The sequence below is a fragment of the Ovis canadensis genome, chromosome 4 (genome assembly GCF_042477335.2).
Source record: "Ovis canadensis isolate MfBH-ARS-UI-01 breed Bighorn chromosome 4, ARS-UI_OviCan_v2, whole genome shotgun sequence".
Lineage (NCBI taxonomy): Eukaryota > Metazoa > Chordata > Mammalia > Artiodactyla > Bovidae > Ovis > Ovis canadensis.
Window position 1 is genome coordinate 53425618 of NC_091248.1, and position 22950 is coordinate 53448567.

General features: G+C 35.0%; 1 protein-coding gene across 7 annotated transcripts in view; it reads left to right on the forward strand.

Moving 5' to 3' along the window:
- Nucleotides 1-19506, forward strand: part of CACNA2D1 (calcium voltage-gated channel auxiliary subunit alpha2delta 1) — a 541059-nt gene extending 521553 nt beyond the window's left edge. For all 7 annotated transcript variants that reach the window (XM_069586656.1, XM_069586658.1, XM_069586659.1 and 4 more), the window contains one exon: nucleotides 15451-19506. In XM_069586656.1, coding sequence (XP_069442757.1) covers nucleotides 15451-15567 — 117 coding nt within the window. In that variant the 3' untranslated portion in view covers nucleotides 15568-19506. The remainder of the gene's footprint in view (nucleotides 1-15450) is intronic.
- Nucleotides 19507-22950: the final 3444 nt, after the last annotated feature.

Sequence of the window (22950 nt, forward strand, 5' to 3'; positions counted from 1 at the left end):
TATTTAAAAACTTGTTAAATCGCTATTGTCCCCTTATTTTGTAATTCTACTTTTTTACTTGGTTTCTAATTCTATCACCTATTAGCTTTGTATTATTTTTCTTAATTACTTTTTATATTGCTTGAAATTAGACTAGGTTAGTAACACAGGATTAAGTTGACAAAGTTTTACACACCATATTTAATGTATGTTATCTGAGATGAGCAGTCCTTTTCCTATAGGTTAGCTGTCTTCCTTTCATAAGCACTATTCAGACTACTATATATATAAGTAGCTTTATACTTTTCAAATTATTTTAATTTTTTAATAGGCTTTATTCCGAATCAAACCCCATATTTAAGGTGCTCACTACTTATAAAAACTAAACTTCTTTAATATTTCTGAGTTCTCCAGTCTTCATGTCTCTCTGCATGAAGGTTTGCAAACAAAGCATTATCATCTTAGGAAATGCTTATTCTAAAAATATGTCAAATCATTTATTCAGCAATATGCATTTCTAGAAGTTATTTATTTAGAACTGATTTACCTATTGTGTCGCTGATGGTTGGACACAACTGAGTGACTTCACTTTCATTTTTCATTTTCTTGCATTGGAGAAGGAAATGGCAACCCACTCCGGTGTTCTTGCCTGGAGAATCCCAGGGACAGGGGAGCCTGGTGGGCTGCCGTCTATGGGGTCGCAGAGTCGGACACGACTGAAGTGACTTAGCAGCAGCACCTATTGTGTGCTTATTTACTCAAATACACATAGCCACATTTGTTTCAGAAAAGATTAAGAATTTCTATAGATACATATTATGTAAGTAGATAATACAGATTAAAAGCAGAATAGGAAGTAAAATTAGTGATGGGGAATAAGGGTAAAAACGCAAAATGTTTTAGCCACTAAATCCTTTTACCTCCAGAAGGACTGTTGATCAGTTCCTCTTTGAAGGGGAAAACTGATTCAAAGTTAGAGCTATTTGACTTTTTCCTCTTTTACAGTGAGGCTTAAGTAAGACCCAGATTTAAGGACTCTTTTGTTCTGCCTACTCTACCTTAAGGAGTTTTGCTGCATCAGATTATTCCCCAAAGAATGTTATTTTTGGACCCGAGGCTAGTGTCACTCACTAGGGAAAATTCACTTGTCAACTATTTGTCACCGAAGACATTAAATTTACTCAGGTGCACTTCCAAGATCATATAAAAACCTATCACCCAAAATATTTTCACCGTCAGAAACTGTATTTTTTGGTCACAACAAAAAGAAGATTTTACGAAGACAGAAATTTCCAATATTAAAGTTCCTATAAATTGTAAAATGGATTGTGTGTGAAAGTACAACTCTTGCTCAGTAGCTTAATGTGCTAATAATGCCTTGTGTTTTTTTAGCCACTGGAATATTTTGGTAATGCTTATTTGCAATGGTCACTGTGAATCTGCTCTGAATGGAGGCTCACATAAACTGCTAACTGCCAGCAAACTGCATGAAATCTCATCTTGTATGTCTTCTTTTCTGTGTTTTCTTTCCTTTTCCTGTACTTGCTACTTTGCCCGTTATTAATAGGATCAACTTATATGCACAACGAGTCGTGCCTGTACCATGATGTCAGCTCCTATCTTCATTTTACTGCAAGTTTTCATGTGGTGTGGATGGTCAGTCACTTTCTCTAATTTTTCTTTGTTTTTGTGTTTGGCTTGAAATTTAAACAAGTAATCCATATCCCTAAATCCACTACAATAAATGTCCGGAAGCCAGGTTATTAAAATGCCAGTAGTAATGTTGTTTTGTAAATAACAATGTTCAAATATTACACGTTTCTAATCCTGAATAGAGTATATCACTTTCCTATATGTAGTTAAAAATCAGTAATGTCTCTTACAGGAAGATCCCCTGGAGAAGGGAATGGCACCCCACTCCAGTATTCTTACCTGGAAATGTTTCTTAAGATTTTACTAAAGGTTAGGTCAATGTGGAAAAAAAGTATACACTCTTCCCAGTGTCTTACTTAAGAGAAATACGCTAAGGACAATTATTAGAGACGGTCATAAGTTTTGTTTCAAAAGTTGCTAACAAAATTAATGAAATATTTCAGTTTTATCAAGCATTATTCAGTACCTTCTAAGCTCATTATCCTAATTTTTCCCTTCCTATGTAAATGGATATTGTCTAAACAGCATTTCTTTAGATATTGATGTTCTTAGTGAAATAGTTTAGTATCACTGTTTCTAAGTTAATTTTACTTAATATTATTTACATTATCTAGGCTAGGATTATCATTATTTGTCATTTTCTGACGAATTTCTGAATTATATACTCAGTCCGACTGAATAGATATCTTAGGGCCTGAGTTTATAGTCAGAGTTCCATTACAGTCTCTCTTCTTTTTTGATGTTTTGGAATCCTGACTGTTGTAACCAGACAGCATTTGTTAGGTTCTTCCTTCATTGCTGTCCAGGTAGTCTTTGGTTAGGAAACCACTAGATGGAGATGTGGCCATTACTGAAGAGTGAGCGCATCAGGAGAGAAAAGTGGAATGGCAGAGGGAGTGTCAGAATGTTCTGGGATAATAAAATAATGCTTTTGAAGATTTAAGTGGTAAAGAAAAACAAAGCAAATCAATAACATGTACTATTGAGGAAATTTATTATTTTATGCAAACATAATTGGTAAATACAATAATTGGTAAATACATGTTATTGAGAACATGAAAAATGAATATGTAGAATAAATATGTGTGCATTCATACACATACATTAAACCTACCTCATGATTGAATGTGGTAAGTGTATTAAGGTGCTATGTAGGAAATGATTTGCTAGGGATCTTATTCCTATTAAGAGAGTTATATGTGGTATCTACCTGCATAAATAATTTTAAATATGCATTTTCTTTGAAGCTGCTGTGGGCGATGTAAGTATGCTGCTGCAAAGTCGCTTCAGTCATGTCCGACTGTGCGACCGCATAGACGGCAGCCCACCAGGCTCCCCCGTCCCTGGGATTCTCCAGGCAGGAACACTGGAGTGGGTTGCTATTTCCTTCTCCAGTGCATGAAAGTGAAAAGTGAAACTAAAGTCGCTCAGTCGTGTCTGACTCTTTGTGACCCCATGGACTGCAGCCTACCAGGCTCCTCCGTCCATGGGATTTTCCAGTCAAGTGTACTGGAGTGGGGTGCCATTGCCTTCTCCGTAAATATAGACCTATCTAAATTCCAGAGTTAGCTCTTATTTAGTGGATGCTTTTTACCAATGATTTGAGCTCTTAACTCCCTGGAGGAGGAAATGGGAAGCCACTCCAGTTTTCTTGCCAGGAAAATCCCATGGACAGAGGAGCCTGGCAGGCTTCAGTCCATAGTGTCGCACACTACTGAATATACACACACACTGAGCTCTTACTCTTTGCAATTAGTCAGTCATCCCAGGTTCTGGGTGGGGAAAGGAGGAAAGAGTAAGAGTTAAGGAATACTTGTCTAACAAGGGGAAAATAAAGAGATTTTTACTTACTGGTATATCTGGTCTTAAAAAGTAAGCTTCAGGGCAAGAACATGTTTAGATGTTTTTTTCCTTGAGTAGTAATGGGACAGAAAAAAAAAGAATGAGGGATTCTTAGTTGTTATCTTTACTAAGAGTATTTTGAGACAGGTCCCTAGAAGGACATTAAAATTATTCTTTTGTATCTTAAAATATACGTAAATAATTTTGGCACACTATTCCTTTACTGTTTAAAGCTGAAACAAGGTACCAGTCTGTTATCTACTCCACTAACCTTTAAAAATCAGACTGATTTATCTGGTTATGGTGTTAGTGGGATTTTGGTCTCTCTAAGATAGGGGGGAAGAAGTGCTGAGGTTTCTCCACATCTATGCATTTGTGATTTAGAATGTTTTTAGAATGTATCTCATAATTTATTTTCATATAATAATTTCAAGTCTTGGTATATGTGGTTGCCCATGCAAAACATTTGAGAAAACATGATCAGGAAACTGAAGGGATAGATTTTTCAGTGTGGATCAACACGCAGACTTCAGGGACTCCAAATAAGTTATCTGAACTACCACCTCCCAGACTGAAACAGACATATCTCATCATCACACAGAGGAAATTAACCCCCCCCCCAAAAAAAAAACATTGGAAATATAAAAATAAAAACAATGGCAGCAGAGCCAGAAAGAATATTTTTCTTTCCATAACATTTCTAGAACATACAGATGCATTTTGTGTTAATACAGCAACAGGTCTTGTATGTTTGCTAATTTTGCATTCTATCAAATTAATACGTAACCAGAACTGGGAAGCTCTCCTAGTGAAGTGACAATTAAGCCTTTAAGTTGGTATTTTATGTTTGCAGTGTTCCTAATTAATCAATCAACCACTGCTTTATTTCAGTACGAGTACTCATTTAACAAGTACCTGTAGTACACCTACTATGTGTCAGGCCACTATTATATGCCTGGGATTATTAAGATACATTTATACTAAAATGTAAAGTTTTATCTCAAATTCACATGTAATTCAGCATCCTGTTTTTTTCACCTGGTTAATCTACCTAGAGGGAAGGGTATTTGAACAAAGAGAAGAGGAAATGCAAAGGTCCTAAGATAACAAATACCTTTACCTGTTGCAGAGAAAGTTAGTGTTACTGGAGCAATGTGAAGCCGGGAGGAATAGAGGAGGATGAGGATGGAGAGGCAGCCAAGCTGCACATCACATAAGGCTTTGTAGGCCTTTATAAGAAATTTGGATTTTGTTCTGAGAAATTTCAAGACGAGCATGAAAGGATTTGGTTTTAAGAAGGCTGCTTTTTGGAGAGAAAATTGTTAATGAGCAAGACGAGAAGCAGTGAGTCAAAAGGAGGCAGCTTTTGTAAGAGGGTAGGCCAGAAGTAATAGTAACCTGGACATGACATAGTAAGTAGTAGGTCTGGGGATATATTTTGAAACTAGAGTTAAGAGGACAGGCTGATAGATTAGATTTGAAAAAAGGAAGACTCACAGACGATGTGTTGTCTTTGACCTGCTTCATTACTCCTAGCAATATCATTCAGAAAAACAATATTTAGGGGCAAGTTTAAGATATTTCTGAGAATCAAAAGGAGAGGTGATAGTGCTTAATGCATGTGGAGCTCAGAGGCACATTCAGGGGTAAAGGTTTAGAAGCATGAGTTATTGAGTTTCTGGTCCAAGATGGTGACAGAGTAGACTTAAAACTCACCTTAACCCACAGACCTAACAAACCTACAGCTATAAAAAGAGCAATACCCTCTGAGAGAAATGTAGAAAGTAGATGGGCAACTCTCATGCACTGAGTGAATGTAATACACATCCAAATGAGTAGGAAAAGCTGAGGAACATTGTCTGCGTAAACCACACACTTGGCATGGCAACATACAATTAGGAAGGAACTCACAGCTTCCAGCTTCGACCTGAGCAGTGCAGGGTTTAGGTTGAACATCTAACATCCCAATTTTTTTTTTTAAATTTTTAAAATTGTTATTTTTAATGGGACGATAATTGCTTTATAGTGTTGTTAGTTTCACCTGTGCAACAACATGAATCAGCTATAAATATACGTGTATCCCCTCCTCCCTCTGAGCCTCACTCACCCCTGCCCCCATCTCACCCATCTAGTCATCACAGAGCACCGAGCCGAGCTCCCTGTGTGCTACAGCAGCTTCCCATCAGTTATCTGTTTTACACATAATAGTGTGTATGCGTCAGTGCTTCTGTCTCAGTTCACCCACCCTCTCCTTCCTCAGCTGTATCCTCAAATCATTCTGCATCTCTGTTTCTGCTCTGAAAACAGGTTCCTTGGTACCCTTTTTATAGATTCCTTACATATGCATCAATATAAGATAATAGTTTTCCTCTTTCTGATTTACTTTACTCGGTTTTCTTTTTATGACTAAGCGATGGAAATCACTGTATATATGTACAACAACTTCTCTGCACCCCAACTTTTAAGACTCTAACCTGAGGGATGGGCCTGCAGAATTTCTAGCTCTGAAAGACTAATAGGGCTTGTGTCCATAAGACCGACCAGACTACAAATACAAAGAAACAATTTTTAACAGATTTGCAAGGACTCCCTGTGGCTATCCTTCCAAAGCTCAGAAGAGGGAGCAGAAAGAAATGCTCTTCTCCCAACCTTTCCCTTAGGGAGGCTATTTGCATACTTTAAAAGATTGCCTGCAAGTAAGGCTTCTAATTTAGGTCACATTTAGGGACTTGCCTCAAGACTCCCTGGAGACAGGCAAAGGGATAGACTATGCCCACTGATCCTCTGACTCACTCCAGGTCAGTGATAGCTTCCTAAAAGAAGCTTGTGATCCCATCTGGCACCTTGGCTTTTGAGGTAGCTTCCCAAAGGACCCACCCTTTTGTCACTTGGCTCTGAGACCCAGCAGGGCTCATGTTCTCATCCATCAAAGGACCTAGAACCATAGCAAACAAATAGTTCTCAAATGCCTGTCCCCTCAGAATTCACCACAGAGGAAGCAGACAGAAATGCCCATCCCACAGTCTTTCCCTGAAAGAGGTGCTTTCGCATACTTTGGAAGCTGCTGCCTGAGGATCCAGCCTCCAATCAGCCTGTTTCTGAGGGTTGACCGAGATCGTCCCCACTGGGACACTGACAGATGTTAGCACACCCTCAACTGCTAGGATCCAAAGGGAAACCACAACACAGGTTGTCAAGGAAAGTGAAGCAACAGAAAAATATGTTTTAAAAGAAAAAGAACTCCACAAACAGACCTTAATGATACAGAGAAGAGTGACTGACATGAGGAGTTCAAAATATGGTCATAGAGATGGTCACCGTGTCAGGAAAAGAATGCACGAACTGAGAATTTCAGCAGAGAATAGACAAGAAAGTATCAAACAAATGTCACAGAGCTGACAACTACAGTAACTATACTGAAAAGGCCAATAGAGAGGGGTTCAAATAGCAGGCTAGATGAAGTGGAAGAAAGGATCAGTAAACTCACAAGCAGAGCAGTGATTCATTCCATCAGGAACCAAACGAATAAAGAAAGTGAAGATAGCTAAAGCAACTTACAAGACATCATCAAGTAATTCACATTCTAGTGTCCCAGAAGGAAAAGAAAGGCAGACACGGGTAGAAAACTCTTGAAGAAACAATGATTGAAAACTTTCCACAGATGTGTATAGCGGATTTTTGGACTCAGAGGGAGAGGGAGAGGGTGGGATGATTTGGGAGAGTGACATTCTAACATGTATGCTATCATGTGAATTGAATCGCCAGTCTATGTCTGACGCAGGATGCAGCATGCTTGGGGCTGGTGCATGGGGATGACCCAGAAAGATGTTATGGGGAGGGAGGTGGGAGGGGGGTTCATGTTTGGGAATGCATGTAAGAATTAAAGATTTTAAAATTTAAAAAATAAAAAACTAAAAAAAAAAAAAAAAACTTTCCTAACCTGAGAAAAGAAACAGCTATCCAAATCTAGGAAGCCTAGAGAGTTACAGATAAGAGGAACCCAAACCAAGTAAGGAAGTAAGGAAACCAAGTAAGGAAGAGGAAATACCTCCAAATTCATAGTGAAGAAGAGGTAAACCTGTCATTATTAGCGCATGATACGATTCTATATATAAAAACTACCCCAAAAACTGTCACTAATCAACAGTCTTATTAAATTTCAGGGTCTAAAGCCAACATACAAAAATCAGTTGTATTTCTGTACAGTAAAGATGCAGCATCGAAAACTGTCACATTCACAGTGCCATCAAAACAATGAAATATCTGGGAGTAACTTTAACCAACAAAATGCAAGTCCTCTATTAAATTAAAACCACAAACCTTTCCTGAAAGAAATTGAGACCAACACAAATAGATGGAAAGACATCCCATGTTAATTGATCATAAGAGTTGATATTGTTATAATATCTATACTGCTCAAAGTCAATGGTAGATTCAACACAATCTCCATCAAAATACCAATGGCATTCTTTACAGAAATAGAAAAAAAAAATCTCAAAATTTTTATGAAGTGACAAAGTCTGCAAATAGTCAAAGCATTTCTCAGAAAAAATAATAAAGCCAGAGGTATCATGTCCTGTTTTTGACTGTACTACAAAGCTACAGTAATAATAAGTTATTTTAAAAGGTATGGTAGTGGCATAAAAATGGACAGAGACCAACAGAACAGAGCCCAGAATTAAATCCCTGCATACACTGTCAACTAATATTTGATAATGGAGCCAAGAACACCCAATGGGAAATAATAGCCTCTTTAACAAATGATGATGGGGAGGTGGGATAAACACATGCAGAACAATGAAATTAGACCCCTATCCTACACCATTCACAAAAATTAACTCAAAATGGATAACAGATTTAAATATAAAGCCTAATAACTATAAAACTTAGTAGAAGCATAGGAAGCTCCTCAACATTGTTATTGGCAGTGACTTTTGGATGTAACACCAAAAGTACATACAGTAAAAGCAAAAATAAGCAATTGGGACTACATCAAACTGGAATGCTTCTCCACAGCAAAAACAACAACTGACCAGATGAAAAAGCAACAGATTTCAAGAAAAAATTTGCAAACCATGTATCAGATAAAGGGTTTTATATCCAAAATCCAAAATATATAATAAACTCATCAAACTCAAAAACAAAATAATCCAACTAACAAACAGGCAGAAAAACTAAATAGACCTTTCTTCAAGGAAACACAAGCTACAGTGACCTGTCACCTCACACCTGTTGGAATGGATATCATCATGAAGATGAGAGACAACAGGTATTGGTGAGATACAAATAAAAGGGAACATTTATATTCTGTTGGTTGAAATGTAAATTGGTGCTACCAATATGGAGGTTCCTCAAATAAAAATAAATCTACCATTATGATCCATCAATTCTGTTTCTGGGTATATATGCAAAAGACATGAAAACAGGATTTTGAGGCAATAACCTTACTCCACATTCATTGTAGCATTATTCCCAACGGTCAAGAAGATATGGAGACAACCTAGATGTCTGTAAACCAGTGAACAGATAAACAAGAGGGGGAATTTATGCTTATGTGTGCATATAGGCACACAATATAATATTTTTCAGCCATGAGAAAGTGCAAACTGCCATTTGCAACAACATGGGTGGACTTGGGGCATATTATGCTAAATAAGGAAGACAAGTACTGTGTGTAAAATCTAAAAAGCCAAACTCATAAAAACAGAGAATAAATGATGGTTACCATGGAATAGGGGGTAGGGGATAAGACAGATGTTGTTCAAGGGTACAATCTTAGAACAAGTAGTAAATAAGCTCTAGAGAGCTAATGCAGTACACTGAATATAGAAAACTACTATAGTCATCAAACTTGCTAAGAGACTAATAAATGGATTATTCCAACTACTAAAAAAAAGGCATTTATGTAATACAATAGGTGCTAATTATCACTACAATGGCAATTATATTACAGTACATAAATTATCAAATTAACATGTACACCTTAAATTTACACAGTGTTTTATTTCAAATATATTTTAATTAATGTGTCTTTGTATGGGTCTCTAAATTATCAAGAGTAAATCTATGACAACAAAGAAGAAAAGACAGCCTCTTCAACAAGTGGTGCTAGGAACACCGGGCCGCTACCTGTGAAAGAAAGACACTAGAACATTCTCGAAGACCACAAACAAGAATAGACTCAAAATGGAGTAAAGACCTGATTGTAAAACCGGATACTATGAAACTTAGAGGAAACACAGGCAGAATACTCTGGCATGAATCACAACACTATCTTTTTGGATCAGCCTCCTAGAGTAATGAAAATGAGCACAAACAGATGGAACCTAATGAAACTCAAGAGTTTTTTCACAGCAAAGGAAATCATAAACAAAATGAAAAGACAGTCCACACAATGGGAGAAAATACCTGCATTGAATCAACTGGCAAGGGATTACTCTCCAGAACATGCAAATAGCTCATGCAGCTCCATATCAATAAACAGTCTAATCAAAAATGGGCAGAAGATCTAAATTTCTCCACAGACATACAGATGATATGTGGGATCTAAAAATATGGTACAAATGAACCTATTTACAAAGCAAAAGTAGAGTTATAGATATAGAAAACAAACTTATGGTTATTAAGGGGGAAAGGGGGGCAGGAGGGGTAAATTGGGAGATTGGGAATGACATAGAGACTACTGTATATAAAATAATTTATACTTGTTAAAATTATATATAATTATATAAATTATTTATCATAATTTATAAAAACCTATTTGCACAGTGAACTCTTTTCAATAATCTGTAATGACCTATGGGAAAAGAATCCATCTATCTATACACACACATATAACTGATTCACTTTGCTATATAGAGAAAACCAACAATGTTGCAAATCAACTATACACTAATAAAAATTAATTATAAATAAATAAAACATACATCGCCAAAAGCACATGAAAAGATGCTCGTCACTAATTACTAGAGAAATTGAAATCAGAGCTATAATGAGGTGTGTCACCTTGCGCCAATCAGAACAACTGTCATAAAATGTCCACAAACAATAAACACTGGGTCCACAGGAAAGGGAAGCTTCCTACATTGTTTCTGGGAATGTAGCCACTATGGAGAGCAATATGCAGGTTCCTTAAAAGCTAAAAACAGAGTTACCATATGATCTAGCACTCCCACTCTTGGGGCTGTATCTGGAGAAAACTACAATTGGAAAAGAGACATACACCCCAGTGTTCATCACAGCACTGTCTACAATAGACAGAACAGGAAAGCAACCTACATGTCAATCATCAGAGGAACAGATAGAGAAACTGTGGTACCTATATGCAGCAGAATATTATTTGGCCATTAAAGAACAAAATATTGCTATTTGCAGCAATGTCATCGATGGATTTAGAGATTATCACACTAAGTGAAGTAAGTGACAGACAAAGACAAATAGCATATGATATCACTTATATGTGGAATTTAAAAATATGGTATACAAATGAACTTATTTACAAAACAGAAACAGATTCACAGACTTGAAAAACAAACTTACGGTTACCAGAAGGGAAATGTCAGGGGAGGTACACACTTTGGGGTTGGGATTAACATATACACACTAATGTACCTACAGTAGATAATCAACAAAGATCTACTGTAAACCACAGGAAATGCAACACTCTATAATAAACTATACAAGAAAATAATCCCCAAAAGTAGATACATGTCTATGTGTAAATGAATCACTTTGCAGGACACCTGAAACTGACATGACAATGTGTATCAACTATATTCTAATATAAAATAAATATTTAAAAATTTTAAAGTAAATGATAGGAGAGAATCTTAAAAACAGCAAGAAAAACAACTTGTTACAAGCAAAGAGACCTTTAAGGCTACCAGTATCTTTCCACCAAAATGTGTGAGCCTGATGTGAGTGGCATGATGTATGTGAAGTACTGAGAAAAAAACCTACCAACCAAAAATACTCTTATCTAGTAGAACTGTCCCTCCAGTTCGAAGGATAAATAAAGAGTTGTAGACAAGCGGATACTGGAGTTCATTACCACTAGACTGACCTTACGAGAAATGTTAAAGGCACTCCTTTAAACTGAAACAAAACAGCACTAATTAGTAACAGGAAAATGTATCAAAGTATAAATCTCACTGGTAAAAATAGATAGTTAAATTCAGAATAATCTAATATTGTAATGACAGTGGGTTAATCACATAAACTAATATAGTAAAAATAACTGTCATAGAGTAATCAATGTTTACACAGACTAAAAATATGTAAATTGTGAAATCAAAAGCATAGAACATGGAACAAAGAGTAGAGTTTTAGAATACATTTGAACTTAAGTCTCTAAATAAGTCAGTAAGATGTTATAACTTATTGTATATATAGCACTAAATATTATGAGGTTTAAATAAATATATTTATAACAGTTATAATAACTATAGAGTCCCATTTCAACTTTACAGACATTCACAGACTGAAATGGAATAAAATATTCCATACAAATAGAAACCAGAAGAAAGCTAGATAGGTATATATGTAGACAAAATAGTCTTTAATACAAAAACTGTAGAGACGACATGATCATTACATAATAATAAAAGAGTCAGTCTAACAAAAGGATATAAACATTTTGTAAATATTTATGCACCCAACATAGGAGCACATAAATATATAAAGGAAATATTAACAGACAAAGAAATAATAATACAATTTAAAATTGCAAAAAAATCCAACAGCCTAAAAGAAATTGATAATTTTTCAAAAACCCATTCATGGAGAAAGAGAAAATCTAAACAGGCCAGTTACTAGTAAGAAGATTGAATCAGTTATCAAAAGCCTTCCAACAAAGTCCACAACCAGATGGCCTCACTTGTGAATTCTGCCATACATTCAAAGAACAATTAATACCTGTCCCTTCTAAACTCCCAAAAAATAGAGAGAGAAATGAATACTTCCTAATTCACTTTTACAAAGTCAGTCTTACTACCATGACACCAAAACCCGACAAGGGCACTACAAGAAAATTGCAAGTCAATATCCTTGATAAAAATAGATGAAAAAATCCTCAACATTATCAAATTAATTCAACAATACTTTAAAAAGGTCATACACCATGATCAAGTGGGATTGATTCCTGGAATGCAATGATTGTTCACAAACCACAAAATCAACTGATGTGATACACACATTAACAAAATGAAGGCTAAAAATCACGATCATCTTAACCTGCAGAAAAAGCATTCAGCAAGAATTCAACAGCCGTTTATGATAACTCTCAAAACAGTGGATATAAAGGGGATGTGTATCAACATAACAAAATATATGATAAGACCACAGCTAACACACTCGGTGAAAGCTGAAAGCTTTTCCTTCTAAGATCAGGAACAAGATATGGATGCCCACTCTTACCACTTTTATTCAACATATTGCCGAAAGTGCTAGCCAGAGCAAACAGGCATGAAGAAATAAAAGACATCCAAATTGAAAAGGAAGAATTAAAACTGCCTTTATTTACAGACTACATGATATTATATATAGAAGGTCTTAAAGACTCAACCAAGAAACTGATTTAATAAATTCAGTAAAAATGCAAAATATAAAATTAATGTACAAAGAACATTTATATTTCTGTATAATAATGAACTCCCAGAGAAATTAAGAAGTAATTCCACTTACAATTCCATCAAAATGAATAAGTAAAAATAATTTTAACCAATGAAGTGAAAGACCTATGTATTGAAAACTATAAGGCAGAGATGAAAGAAATAAATGGAAGATATTCGGAGCTCATAGATTAGAAGAATTGTTAAAACGTCCATACCACCCAAAGTAATTCACAGATTCCATGCAATCACCATCAAAATTTCAATGACATTTTTCACAGAAGTAGAACAATACTAAAATATATATATGAAACGACAGAAGACCCAAATATCCAAAGCAAAAAGTTGGATGCATGATACATCTTCATTTGAAACTATATTAAACACCTGCAGTAACAGGAAAACTGAACAGCCATATGCAGAAGAATGAAACTGGACCACTGTCTTAACACCATACACAAAAATCAACTCAAAATGGATTAATGACTTGAAGACCTGAACCCATAATAAATCTAGAAGAAAACACAGGGAGTAATCTCCTTGGCACTGGTTTTGGTAATGACTGTTTGGACTTGTCACCATGGAAAAGCAAAGGCAACAACAAAAATGTGGGATAACATCAAACTTAAAATTTTCTACACAGCAAAGGAAAACAAAAAAATTAGAAGGCAGCCCATAGAATGGGAGGGAATGTTTGCAAATCGTGTACGTGATAAGGGGCCAGGATCCAAAATCTAGAAAGAACTCGTATAACTCAATATCAAAGAAATAATCTGATTTTAAAATTAGCAAAGGATCTCGATAAGCATTTTTACAAAGAAGATATACAGATGGCCAATAGTACATGAAAAGATGCTTAATGTCACTAAACAGAACAATACAAGTCAAAACCACGAGTATCCCCTCACACCTGTTCGAATGGCTATTATCAACATGACAAGAGATAAATGCTGGCAAGGCTGTGGAGCATCTTTACACATTGTTGGTGGGAGTGTGAATTGGTGCAGCCACTATGGAAAACAATATTGAGGTTCCTTAAAAATTTAAAAATGTAATTACTATACGATCCAGGAATCCCACCTCTGATATGTGGAAAACAAAATGTTCTTTAATGGATTATTTTTCTTCAGATTTACCTTTAACAGACTTCTACTGCTTTAAAATACAATTCAAGAAGTAATTATATATGCTCGGTGACAGGCACTCTATTAGACCCTACTGAGCAAAAAGAGCCATTGTTTTAGTGTCTGGGAGCTCAGAGTCTTTGTAAAAATATTCTGACTATAAAACCTATTTTCTTTTATAACCTGTTATTCTGATTATTGGAAGATGAACCTTGGATTAGTGAATTCTTAAAAGATATTTAGGAAAACAATGAGATAAGGGATTTTCTTGTGGAGTCTTTTTTTTTTTAATTGAAGTATAATTGACCTATAATATTAAAGTTCCAGGTGTAAAATATAGTGATTCACAATTTTTAAAGGTTTTTATCCCATTTATAGTTATAAAATATTGCTACATTCCCCATGTTGTATAATATATCCTTGTAACTTATATTTTACCTCTTAAGATAGGAAGTTTTTTTTCAATGCAATTCATAAAGGAATCAAAGGATACAAAAAATATTACAGAATACAGAAGCTAGGAATAAAAGTAATTTTGTGTTACCAAGGAATCTAGTGATCCACCAGTAGACAATAGGGGGTCCAAATGAGCAAATTGGTAGCTTATATTTCATGGTTCTCTTAAACAGAACAAATCTCTCTTGCTAGCTTAGCTCTTTATTTTGGATATACGTTTTCAAAGTGTCCTTCCTTGAGGGTTCAACTACATTACTGTTCATTTAATTCTCGATGAAGGTCCAGATGCTACATGTACAACCTTTGAAGCTGGATATGGAAAATAAATGCTTATTTTTCAAATTTATTTATTCTACCAGTCTCAAAACTTTGCTTTATAGAGCATAATTGCTAATATTTTAATTCTTTGGAATTATAAAACAGACTGCTACATTTGTACATCTTATATTTATAAATATATAAGGATGCATGACAGTGTGAAAGTAAGGGTTTTCCTTTACTTTAGAAATTGGTGTGTATCACTCAACTCAGCATTTATTATTAAAGTATTTCCTTTAATAATCATCAGACTCTACAACTAAAAATGTAAAGCATTCTTCAAATGGTACTGGAAAAATTGATTAATCCAAAATTGTTGAATAGTAAAATATAAGACAATGTAATGTATCTGGATTCAAAGCAAAGGAGCATTATAAGGTGAGTTCAGAAGTGGACTAAACATAGGGTACTTGGAAAATGTCTTACTAAATATTTTTCAGGAGTTTTCTTTTCCCTTTTCTTTCCAACAGGAGGATTATACCGACTGTGGTGGTGTCTCTGGATTAAACCCCTCCCTGTGGTCCATCATCGGCATCCAGTGTGTACTACTTTGGCTTTTATCTGGCAGCAGACACCAGCAGTTATGACCTTCTCAAACCAAATCTGCAGATTAAACTCCAGACTCTGCTGAAACAGGAGCCCTCAACTGCATTAAAATAGGGTCAACTGTGAACTCAGCAGACCGCTCGCTGGGCCCACCCCATGGCATCCATCTAAGACGCAGACTCATAAGGCACCCACTGGCTGCATGTCAGGGTGTCAGGTCGTTCAACTTGTGTGAATGCTGCATCATCCATGTATAACATCGAAGCAAAATTCTATACATGCTGTATTGGAAAATTTGAAAATTTGTTGTTGCATTGTTGGTGATTACATGTTAAAGGGCTCCCCACACAGTTGTTTATGGATCATGCAAATTGTCTTAATTTTGACTTGCTGCAATCCTTGTTCTTTTACCAAGAAAATCTCTTGGGGAAAAAGAGTTGCTTTTTTTTTTTCTTCACTTATTCTTCTGTTAAAAATTATTTCCTGCTTTGAGTAGTTATTATTGGAAATATATAGAGAGAGACAGAGGGAGAAAGAATTAACATTGGTATAATCTGACAAAATAGAAATAATGGCTTATTTTCTACAAAAAAAAAAAATGCCATGAATAAAATGCCTTATGAAGAATGGCTTCTCTGCCAGAAATACAACACAAATGATGGCCAAGTTTTGGTGGGTGTAATGAATTGGTTGTTTGAAAATAATAACTAAGAAATTAAATTAAAGGTGCTTGAGGGTAGAATTAATATGCGACATATTTCCTCATAAATGTGAGCCCTTAATAAATGCTTCGATGTAATGTCCTTTTTGTTCACAGTAAAGTTCCGTAGTGCTAGCCAGATACTTCAAAATGCTCTAAGAAAAGCTTGTTGGGGGGAGGGGAAATGTTTTTTCTTGTGATAAATGAACTTTGGTTTCCAAGGGTATTTTGCATGATGCTGCTGCTATTTTAACTTTCGGTTTGTTTCTCTCTTAACTGTAGAGTATAGTCCATTGAAAAGTTAACTGAGTGACATTATTGTTATGTAAGAATCTGAACCTTGCAGTGTAATGCACTTAAGTCATCTTTTAAAATGTCTTTAAACTACTCTGAATATACTGTGCAATGTAAATGCTGAATGATTGGATTAGGTAAATGGTGAAATGGGAATTAATGGATTTTATACAGATTCGTGCTTTTGCCTGAAAACCTATGTACAGATATTTTAAGTACATAAATCAGATTTGACACATTTATTTTTTGAAGAGTACATATATGTTCTCAGTGAAGAGACATCCTAGGTTTCCTCTCTGTTCGCTGGAATAGTAGCACGTACAATCCCAAATTCGCTGCTGCTTTTGTTGCCTCCGTTTTGAATGATATGAGCACTTGACCAAAATTTCCATACAGTTTGATGAGGGTTTTACAATAATCTGAACAAATAGGAAACCTTGAATCTCTATGTATGCACATGAATACTTGATTGTGAATAATCAAAATTGTTTTTATACAACCTCATTAGTGAAAATGGTTAGTGTATTAAATCAGATATTTCATTATAGAGTAATATGGTAGAATTTATTTATGCTTTTAAAGATTATTTTCAGGGTTAAACAGTATTTGAAGAAAGGATAAAAACAATGAATGTGTAACAATTATAGGGAATAATTCTGCTGAAGGCTGGAAGTATGCAGATATTTGTTCTTTTTTTAAACATGCCAGAAACTGGTATGTGTCTATGCTGGAAATTTTCTTATATATCATTTTTAAGTAAAAATCTTACTAACATTATCCAGTACGCTTTAATATGCTTCATATATCAAAGATATAACCAGTTCTTTAGCATAGTTTAAAAGATATATGTTTTGTTTTTAGCTTTGCACACATTTGTAATTCCCTTCACCACTAATATACCCTAGGTACCACTTGTGTACATTTCCTTATTTAAAATATTTTTTTATTTAAAAATGGGGCTAGGGGGAAATGGAATCACTTTGCCAACTATTGTTCTAAGAGTTGACATCAGTTACCATTTCTAATACATTGTTGTGATTTTGTAGTCTCATTTGTAACTGGTATTGACATTTTAGAAAACACCAAAGTGATTTAAAAAAATATGGAACTTCTCACTCTAGCAACAATATGTTTAAATCATGTTGTTTGTTAATTAAATATTTAAAACTTATTGTTAACTTTTGCTAGACTCTTTTAAATCATGAAAGTGTTGAGAAGGGGATATTGAAATATAGTTATGTTAGCTTGTGTACATAAATGACGCACATTAAAACAAGCAAATTGCTTCCAGCATACAACAGACTACCTTAAAATTATCTTTAAAATCTATTAAATATATTTTCATGGCTAATGTCACCGAAGTGTTTTCATCAACTACATTGTTGTGTTCATCACAGTGAAACTTGGCATCTCCTGGCAGGGTCCTATTTGATTTCATTTGCCATCAAAATCTATTCATGTACATGAGTCTTGCCATGATCCTTTATTTTCTGTTATAAATTAAACATATATTATGACAGCCACATATATGTTAATGAATTGGGTAAGAACATGCTCTCTGACTAAAAATTGTTTAGTCTTCATGATTTTGAAAAACCGTAACACTCATCCCATCCAATTGTTATTTTTACTTTACAATTTTTCTGAGTTTTGATTGTTGGACAATAACTTAAATCACAGCCTGTTATAATATTAATTTTCAAAGACTAAATAGTACAAGAGATCAAGAAAAAAGCTTTTAAACTCCTTTTTCTTACCTAATTTTTTGCTATGCTCATGCAGCTGTGTAGTTTTCACTAAAACAAAATCAAAGTAAGTCTTGTATTGGTGTTAAATAACAGGAATGGATTTTGCATTAATGATTTGTTTATATTTTCTTCATTTGAACAACCAGCATTACTGCCAAACACTAATCGTGGTCCATATTTGTAACAGGTTTTTAACATGACATAGTTAGCAAGTTTGACTGAAGAGATTTTTAGGTCCTGGGTCTAATAAGATTTTAGTATGATCTTTTTTCATGTTTCTAATGCTTGAGGCATTATTGCTTAACTTGGAAAAATCTAGACAGTGTTGCTGCCATTTGTAAGTTTTCCTATAATATTCCTTTTATTAACTTTAAAACTGGCCTTACTGGGTTCAAATAGGCAGTATCCCTTTTAAGTGACCTTTGCAACCCAAGTGTTACTTGCTTATTTGATGCTCTTTTGTATTTTACATCTCATTTAAATCTTTCTCTCACCAAAGCTTAAATTCTATGTCTTAATTTAAACTCTGAACTATTCCATTAATCATGTTAGTTGACATTAAAGTGTCTAGAGGTACAGAGGCTGACCTAGGGAAGCAAAATGGATGTTGTGACTCAAGAGGATAGAGTAGAATGATGGTTTCACCTGCCCACAGTTTCAAATATGTTACAATTATCTGGAACCAGAACCTGTGTTTTCCCATAGCATAGAATGTTAATACTGCTATTATTCCATGTACATTTCTGTAAAGAACAAATCAATAAAGCAAAAGTATGAAGTTTCTTGATTTCTTGAAAAAGTTCCAGAATGTTCAAGTCTTAGAAAACCTTTACCAACAGTTTCATCTACTTTATTTCTAATTCACAAGATTAACTCAAAGACATTCTGAGACTAATGGGATACTGTCTTGAAAAGATGCCAATTAAGTCTACCGTGTGACCTGACAGAGCTGTCTTTTGTGTTGTGCTGTATGTTGTTGGATCATTACTATTAGGGATACTTTTATTGAAACGCTCAATGTGCATCCATGAAAAAGGCCAAGTGGCTTTGTGAACAAAAGATACTTTCTCCCCTTTATTATGTTCTCTTGACACTTTTGTGGAAATTAGCCTGATAAAAACATTTTTGTAAAAATTTGTATATTACTGTTATAAAAATATTTATAATCCCAGAAAATGTTGTGTTAAATCTTGTGCAAAAACAGTATATTCAGAATAAAAGTTTATCATTTAAAGTCACCAGCTTTGATTATTTAAATATTTAAAATTCAGTTCAAAGAACCAGAGGTCTCTGTCATACATGCAGTTTTAAGAAAGCAGGCTTTCCAGTGGAGAGAATTCTAGATTGTGAAAATAAAGTCGGGCATTACAAAAGTGCTTTTACAGTTTCAATCTCAACTCACAAATTTAATTGCAACTCCTTTGCATAACTCTGACCCTTCTCACATGTGCTTCTGCCATCAAGGTAGTTAGGAACTTATTAAAACAAACTTTTGACTTATGTAAGAAATTTTTTTCTATACAAAAATAATGTTTCCATGCTTCTTTAAAGACTTTGGGGAAATAGTTTGAAAGAAACAAGTGAAATATATGAAATGCACATAACTTTTATAATGTGATTAACACAACTGTCTCTCCTAGCTGATAGCTATGTTATAGCAAATAAAAGCTGGCACAGTGAAGTATAATATACAGAATTTTAACTTGTATATGCCTTTTACATTTAGACCAGCTTACCACCTGCCCTCCTATGCTCACGTATTAAGTAATGAGCCTGGTAGTCTGTAGAATCTAATATAATGTAAGCCTATTTTTCATTTTGGGAACTCTAAAAAAGAGAGCAAGAACACCTACACAGGAAAGAAATGTAGTATGTGGGCTACCAATGATGGTGATTACTGGAAAATCTGACTCCTTGTTTCTGATCAAGGCATTTTAACAGGGAAACTACTAAAAAGGGTAAGGTGAATAACATTTGCTTCTTGAACATCTGGCTTCATTCTGAACCAATTTATCCCCTCAATCAATCCTCTTACTCCCTGCTACCCTCATTTCCTCTATCAATCATCTTGATCCCATCCCCACCTCTTCCCTAGGGACCATGCCTCATCAGTTCTCCTTTCTCAGGCATATTCAGTCACCCTTTTCTACAGACTTTCTTCCCTCTACCTGCGACTCCACTTAAGACACGACTTAGTACTAAACAACAATTTAAGACAGTAAAATCAACTATCCATTGTTGCACAGTTGCCCCATTACTTCCTCAAGTGAAGAAGTAAAGTGAAGTTGCTCAGTCATGTCCGACTCTTTGCAACCCCTTGGACAGTAGCCTACCAGGCTTCTCCCTCCATGGGATTCTCCAGACAAGAGTATTGGAGTGGGTTGCCATTTCCTTCTCCGGGGGATCTTCCTGACCCAGGGATCAAACCTGGGTCTCCCTCATTCTAGGCAGATGCTTTAACCTCTGAGCCACCAGGGAAGCCCATACCTCCTCAAGTATAACCCTAAAAATGTGTGTGTGTTTTAACATTTATTCTTTGCAATATCTCAATGAGGCCTTAGAATTTTAGATATGAAAAGCTTGTTATCTCTGACCTTTTGGGTTACCGCTGAAAATTTTAAGTTCCTTGTATGAAGGTCTGGTAACTTCAAGGTCTTGGGCACTTCTTGATTTTCAAATTCTTTATATCTTAAAGTTGGGTTATTATTCACAAAGCACCAATACATTTTTCTATAAATTAGTATATAATCAACAATATATAATAATATTTTTATTTAATAGATTATTTTAAATAAGCATATTTTTAAAAATTTAACATTACTATGTAACTGGAAAGCCAATATAATTTGCTATAATTAGTAATCATGTCACGTTCATATCTATTGTAAAGAAATTTTTAAAAAACATACACCAGTGTCAAGTGTGCTAGATTTAACATTTCTTCAACACATTTATTGTAATGATAAATTAGGCAGTTTCTCTATTGCTGCCATGAATGTTTTCAAGATTAAATCTGGACTCGGTCATCTGACTATACATTGTAAGTAGTAGTGGATTAAAATATATTTACCAAAATGCATACTCGTGAAAAGTTTTTCAAAGTTTGAGTTTTCTTGGATGCATGGGTTTAGTTTTTCAAAACTACTTTATCACAGTAGTTTTTTAGTATCTCAGGACCCTAACATGTCTTTAAAGTTTACTTGTAAAACATATTCACTGATATAAGGACAAAATATAATGTACCAAGGTTGGAGTAACAATAGCAATTTTCTATATTGAGAAGGACTGTTTTCTCAAACTGTTTAAGAAAAAAATGACCTTTTGTGAAATTATGGGATAGCTGATAACTATTGTAAATAGTGAAACTGTTAATAAACCTTGGTTAGATATCATTTTATCTGCACTCTAATCCCTCCTTTTTTAATTGCAAAATTATATTGCTCTGTAAAATTCCTAAATCTGATAGATACTGACCTAGTCCTTATCATGAGAGCAGTGTGCCAAGTAGTAACAGCAATCTGCTGTTTAGATTTGGCTTCTAACTTTACTACTTACTAGCTGTGTAACCCTGTGCAAATTATGTGACGTTTCCAAGCTTCAGTTTCCTCATCCTTAAAAAAATAATAGTAACTGCACAGTAGGATGGTAATGATGACTAAATGATATAATTAATATATAGGGCCCAGACTGTCAGCTCTCAACAACGGTCTCCATGATTATTATGTATTGTTACCACAATCATCTTCCCAGCCAGCATCATCATTTTGACCTAGAGCCTTTCAGATCCTATTAACTGCATCATTGGTCACTTAAGATATTTACTGATTCTCTATTCAACTGAAGTGTTAGAAGCAGAGCCTTATTTAAAATAAAAAGCAGCACCTTCCTTAATGGAACTGCTGGGTAGGAATATTGAAAATTTAACAAGAATTTATGATAAAGTGCTACAAGAAATGATTGCTCCCACATTTATTTCTTACAGAAATAAGAAATGAATTATTTCTCTGATATAAGAAATAATATATATATTGTGGGAGCTTACAATACGATAACCTAGCTAGACTGAGTGGCCAGAGGAGGTTGCCATGATACTGAGTTAAGGGAAAGAGGCAGCAATACAGTTACAAGACTGGAGAGTGTGTGAAAGCTGAGGGGTGCGTGCAAGAACCTGGAGGGAGCTGATTATGAGTTCAGTATGGCTTGAGGGTAGGGTGATACATAGCTAAAGATGAAGTGGAAGATGATGCTGAAGATAAAAAGGGCCATAGCCTGGAGCCCCCTCCAGATGACATGAGGTTAGGTAACTGGAAGCTGCTGAAGGTTTTTAAGCAGAAAACAGTTTGATGAGGTTGGCATTTCAGGGAAAACACTGGATGAAATATGGGTTATTGGTAGAAAGAACCTACAGGAAAGAACCAATTAAGAGGCTATTGTCAAGATGAGAAACGTGTTGATTGGCATATAGGAAGCTAGATAGAAAAAGCAGACTGATTTTAGAAGTATTCAGAAGGGAAATGGGAAAGAATTTCATGATTTCCTTGTACTAAAAAAGAAAGGACAAAATGTACAGTTATTCCCAGGTTTTTGAAGTTTAATATTGTGTGGAATGATACAGTCCCCCAAGTTAGGAAAGAGTGGAGGGTACTAGAAATAGGGACAGGTGGGACAAGTCCAGAGGAGAA